This window comes from Nymphaea colorata, unplaced genomic scaffold (assembly GCF_008831285.2).
Source record: "Nymphaea colorata isolate Beijing-Zhang1983 unplaced genomic scaffold, ASM883128v2 scaffold0261, whole genome shotgun sequence".
Taxonomy (NCBI): Eukaryota; Viridiplantae; Streptophyta; class Magnoliopsida; order Nymphaeales; family Nymphaeaceae; genus Nymphaea; species Nymphaea colorata.
Window position 1 is genome coordinate 11610 of NW_022204767.1, and position 6125 is coordinate 17734.

The following is a 6125-nucleotide window of genomic DNA, read 5'->3' on the forward strand; positions in this document are numbered from 1 at the left end:
AAATTTCTGATTTTGACTCCCTAAAGTCTATCGATAGTGGCCCCTCTTTTTTTTTTTCAAGACAGTCATTCTTTTTTTTTAAGAAATTATTTGTTTTAAAATTTTAATGGTGTCTCAGCATTAATCAGTTTTCTTGCTTTAAAACATTAAAAAAATCAAATACCAATAATTTAACAAATATGACATAGTGTTATAAGAGAAATTATCGCTATGGTGAGAATATAATATACATGATGGGTATTATTGAATGTCTCAGAATGAGAACGTAAGTCAAACTGTTGAGAGATCAGTGAGTCCTTATGGTCTCTTATTTGTCTAATATGTGGCTTATAGCTAGAGTATTTCTAATTTTTCAACAAAACCAGATTAGCTAAATTTAAATTTGATTCCACCAGTAAAAAAGACAAAGTGACGAGAACATCACTTTCTTTATGAAAAAAGAAGAAGAAGAAAAATTTAGCATATTTTTATAATTAAAATTTATTAAAAAAATTGCCTCCACCATTTTCTAGGTTGGGCACATCTGATTATGGACCTGATTTTGAACTGTAGCTAGTAAAAAAGCATTGTGCCATTACTAATCAAATTTGTGTTCCTTTATGTTTTATGCCATATTCAGGCCCGAGTCCACTTAGTGTTACGGAGATGCAACCCAATATATTTGGGATCATATGCTTCTTCGATCCAAATTCAGTTTTGAAAAGTAGAGCCCACATCTGAATCCCAAGTCCTCCCTAAATCCAAACCACTGGCACCCATAGTTGCGCATAGGGATGCCTATATATCAGCTTTGGATAGAAAATCTAATCGATCTGTTTCGAAGAAATTGGATATGAAAAAGAAAAAAATATCCTATTAAAAAGTAGGATTGAATTCAGCTTTAATAATTGGCTTCCAATCAGATTTTCGGATATACATGAACATCCGGTTGGATTTGCATATGGATTTGAATCAGATTTGTTATTATGCAAATATCCTATTCAGTTCAAAATGGGTCAATTTCAGTTCAAAATTCGTATTCAGATATGAATATGAAAATTATATTCAAATCAAATAGAATTTCTGAAATAGGATTCTAGATTTGGATTTAGATATGGCTAAAGGTAAATCCAATTTGACTATGATCCATTGACATCCCTAATTGTGGTTGAAGGGGTGGGTAGCTTTGTCCTTCCTTCCTTTCTTTCTCCTTTGGCATATGACCAGTAGTGAGGTTAGTGGTTTCTTTTTGTGAAAGAGGCCTTAAAGATAGTTGGGTCTGCCACATGTTTTGATCATTCTTTTCTTTTTCCTCTTCTCCCTTACATGCTTTGCTCAGAACATTGGCAGAAACACATGGTGGCTGGTGTGGGCCAGCTGCGACACCAACCCATTAAAATTTTCATTGAAGCAATGAATACATTCCACATTTATACAAAGAATTATAACTTACACAAACACCATCTTTTAGTGCATTTTATTTTTGCTCAAAGAAAGTGTGTCAAACGACTATAGCTTATGTAAGCAACATAATGTAAGATGTCACTCGTCATTCAAATTCTCTAACCATTATTGACACGCAATGTGCACTCGATTACGGCTCTCTATAAGGTAGGAAACCATGTTCATAATAATGTTGAAAGGACATGTTGCACCACTTAAAGGTGAAGGGGTGCAATTACTCAAAAACGTGTAAAAAATAAACATGGTCTTTCATAAAAATGGTTTTTAGTGGTGAGCATTAACAAATAAGTGTCGGATATAATGCCCGTCAAAAACGTGAAGAAAGAATGCATTCTATCTATACACAAATAAAATAAAAGTACCAAATAACTATGGCTTAGGCAAGTGTCATAGTTTAATGCATTCCATTTATATAGAAAGAAAAAAGTATCAAACATTTATAGCTTACGCAAATAGCATATTTTTAAGAGATTGAAACTTATTAAAATTCTTTAACCATTATAGACACGCAATATACACTTGGATGCAGCTCTTTATAAGCTAGCAAACCATGTTCATAATATTGTTGAAACGGCAAGTAGCACCACTTAAAGGTGAAGGGGTGCAATTACTCAAATACTTGTAAAAAATAAACATGGTCTTTCATAAAAATGGTTTTTAGTGGTGAGCATTAACAAATAAGTGTCGGATTATAATGCATATCAAAAACTTGAAGAAAGAATGCATTCTATCTATAAAATAAAAGTGCCAAATAATTATGGCTTGGCCAAGTGTCATAGTTTAATGCTTTCTATTTATATACAAAGAAAAAAGCATTAAACATTTATAGGTTATGCAAACACCATATTTTAATAGATTGAACCTAATTAAAATTCTCAAACCATTATAGACACGCAATCCACACTCGGATGCAGCTCTATATAAATTAGCAAACCAATCCTGAGCTAAGTCATCCGAGAGGCAGTGAAAGCATTCAGCATTCAACAACAAACACACACTGTTCTAATGGCTGCTCATCTTGCCTCCCTTTCCACTCTTTTTGTTACTTCCCCCAAGCTTGCTTCTAATAGCAAGGCTGGGTTCAAGCCATGGAGCACCACCCTGGTGAGATGTGAGCCAAGGGCTGAGGGCTGCGGTAGGTCTGCTGCTCAAAGGAGGCCTTCCAGATACCAGCCAAGTACATGGAACTATGACTTCATCCAGTCCATTACCAGCGCAACATCAGTAATTTTCCATACCTCTGATCTGACTATTATTTTGTTTATTTGGGTGTGATGATGTGATCATAATTGAAAGACATGAAAATCAAAGCAGATCGAAACACAAAGGACCAGAGTCGAAGAATTGAGAAGAGAAGTCCGACAACTTATAACATCTACAACTGAGCAAGTGGCTCAGTTGGAGCTCATCATTCACTTGAACGTTTAGGTGTAGCGTATCACTTTGAGAGTGAGATCAGGCGATCGCTAGATGCCATATCCACGAGCACTAGAGGATTTGAGGACCTCTACTCCTCTTCACTTCGGTTCAGAATTCTGAGGCAACATGGCTATAATGTTTCTGCAGGTATACATATATATATACACATGTGTTAATTCCAAAAAATTGACTCAATAATTAGTTCTTAATCTAGACTGTCTATTACGAATGTGTTAATTGACACTAACCATTAAAGTTTCTTTTTGCATTTCGTAGAGTGCTTTAGTAGATTTAGGGAACAGTCAGGCCGGTTCTCTGAGAATCTTCGTGAGGACGTGAGAGGGTTGCTGAGCCTCTACGAAGCATCACAACTAGCCTGTGAAGGAGAAACTGTGTTGGAAGAAGCTACGGCCTTCTCTTCAGAGCATCTTAGAGCAAGGATAAGCCGCATGGACCAGAGGATGTCTCGACAGGTACAGCGTGCTCTGCAGGTTCCGCTCCACAGAAGGGTTCGCAGGGTCGAGGCCCGAGAGTATATTGAGACATTCGAGAGGACGGACCGCAGAAGCCAAGTGCTGCATGAGTTTGCTAGGCTGGACTTCAACATGGTGCAGACAATCCACCAAAGAGAGCTCAGGGAGTTATCCGGGTACAATTCATTCTTGCACTTTTGCCTAAATAACTTGGTTAATAGTTGATAATAATGCAGCAACTAATGTCATTCTATGTATATATGTATATCAGTAATGAATATCTTGTATGTTACATTGTTGCTGGCCTGCATCATTGGGTCCACGAATAATCAACCATGAGTCCTTTGTTTTGGGTGTTTGCAGGTGGTGGAGGGACTTGGGCTTGGGCGAGCACATTAGCTTCGCCAGAGATAGGCTGGTGGAGAGCTACTTCATGGCGGTGGGGAAGATGCATGAGCCACAGTTCTCACAGTACAGGATGCAACTCGCCAGGGTCTCGTACTTGATGGCCACCGTTGAGGACATCTTCAGCGAGCATCAGTCTGTTGAGGAGCTCGAACGCTTTGTGCAAGTTGTTGAGAGGTAAAGGATGATCATGGTTGATGAATTAGAGAGAGCAACTCTGTCTCTAGTTTCTGCTTCACATTGTTAGGAGCCAATGAGGATGCTCTATATTGTATATACGCAGGTGGGATCTTCAAGCGGCAGAGCAGCTGCCTCAGTCACTGAGGGTCTTCTATGCGGCTGTCTACAACACAACCAACCAGATCAGCTACACTGTTCTTAGGAGGCATGGCCGTGATATCACTTCACACATGAGGAGAGCGGTACGACACTTTCTCTATGAAATATTTCTTCTACTCTTCACATCATCACATTAGTATATTAGCTTCACTTTCTAATTGACTTGCTCTCTTCTACTCTTGGGCAGTGGGTGAGTGTGTGCAGAGCTTACTTGGTTGAAGCAAGGTGGCACCGTGCCCGACAGACACCAAGGCTAGAGGAATATTTGAGCAACATCCGGGCAGCCATGACCGGCCCTATTCTCCTCCCTGCCTACTTCTTCCTCTCCCAAAACATTGAGGAACAAGCAATCCAGCAGCTGCAGAATGAGTCCAACATCATCAACTTCTCATCGATGATAGTTCGTCTCTCGGCTGACCTCCAGAGATCCAGGGTTAGTTTAGTGTATTTTCTGCTGGTTAACTGGTATTAGCTTCTGAGTTGACAATGTTCTTGTTCTGTTTTTTTTTATTTGATTGGCTGATGATCTTCTCTTTATATGTTGAACACTTGATCGAAGGTTGGATTCGGGAGAGGGAACCTGCCTAGATCGGTCCAGATTTATATGAACGAGGCAAGGGTAGCGGAGGAGCAAGCACGGCAGCACATAAGGAACTTGCTAAGGGATGCATGGAGGAGGCTGAACAGGGAGCTGCTCTCTGCTCAGCAGCAGCAGCAACAGACCGCCTTCTCTCGTTCCTTCATGAACGTGGCTCTCAACATTGCGAGGGTCTCCCAGTGCATGTACGACTATGAAGATGGCGTCGGTGTCTTGGAGCATGAGTCCATGGACCGTATCTACTCTCTCATTGCCGAGCCCATCCAGACTGCCTAAGCAACTGTTTCCCAATCTATCAACCATGTTGGTGCCCATTAACCGAATCCTACTTATGATGCTATGTATCATCATGTAATAAAATGGGTACATTAATAAATTAAATTCAGTACTCTCTCTCTCTTTATCTCTCACTCTCTCCCTCTCTCTCGCTGTCACATGTATGCACACAGTCATAATTTCCTTGATATCTATACACCTCATAAAGCACTTCTTGTGGTCGTCTCTAAAGATTTGGAACCATCCTCCCTTGCTCAAGCCGTTAAGCATCAATGTTGGTGTAACGCCATGGCTGCTTAATTTAAAGCACAATAAGAGAATGAAACATGAGATTTGGTGCATACTCTAAAAAACGTAAAACCATGGGGAATAAGCGGGTTTACCGAATTAAATACAATTCTAAAGCATGTGCACGGAATGGTCCAAGGCTTTCTTACCTTGCATCCTTGAGGGCTGCCGGCAATAGTTCCAGCTTCCTCTGTTGGTTGATGAGATCGTCTTTGGCATTCAAGATGAGGCCGACCTTTTCTTTCAATAAACTGGTGACGGCTTCCAAAATAACAGAAAGAGCGCTTCTGCAAGTAGGTCCACTACTAAAGCCAACCTCCTCTGTTTCTTGGTGGACGGGAAGAGCAGAGGAAAAGAATCAGAAGTGAAGAAATTAGGCAAATTAAGGAAGAGATCAAACTTATAAAGGTGAGCAAGTGGACTCTCGCTTTCTTTTAACTCAGAAAATTAAATTTCTCAAGTTGCAGAGTTTATGAGAGAATATATCTTTAAGGGTCCATTTGTTGGCTTCCAATCAGAAGCTTTACCGATTTGGACTATGGTTAGGCTTCTATGCACACTGGCAAAGTTTCATATATTTTTTCTGTAACCCCATCTGCTGCAGGAACTCAGAGACCATCTTGGGGAAAGGTTATCCATCCTAGGCTAAAGTGGTTGAGGTGCTGTTATATCATGATACGGAACCTTTTCTGTTTCATAGGCTGAAGCCTTCAGTATTTACATATGTCCTGCACTTGATCTGCTGCAGGAGTTAAGATGCCATCTTAGAGGAAAGGTAAAAATTATCCGATATGTTGTAGTGTTTAAAATCGGTGACAGATTGTAACTATATTTTTTTTTTGGTCAAGTATGAATCTTTTGCATTCAGTCGGCTCTTTTTTTCT

General features: G+C 39.7%; 1 protein-coding gene across 1 annotated transcript; it reads left to right on the forward strand.

Annotated features, from left to right (window-relative positions):
- Positions 1 to 3419: 3419 nt before the first annotated feature.
- LOC116268405 ((-)-alpha-terpineol synthase) lies at positions 3420 to 4979 on the forward strand. Its single transcript, XM_031650060.2, has 5 exons — positions 3420 to 3511; positions 3699 to 3917; positions 4024 to 4162; positions 4267 to 4512; positions 4639 to 4979. The coding sequence occupies exons 1-5, from the start codon at positions 3468 to 3470 to the stop codon at positions 4951 to 4953; spliced, it is 963 nt and encodes a 320-aa protein (XP_031505920.2). The 5' UTR covers positions 3420 to 3467; the 3' UTR covers positions 4954 to 4979.
- The last annotated feature ends 1146 nt before the right edge of the window (positions 4980 to 6125 follow it).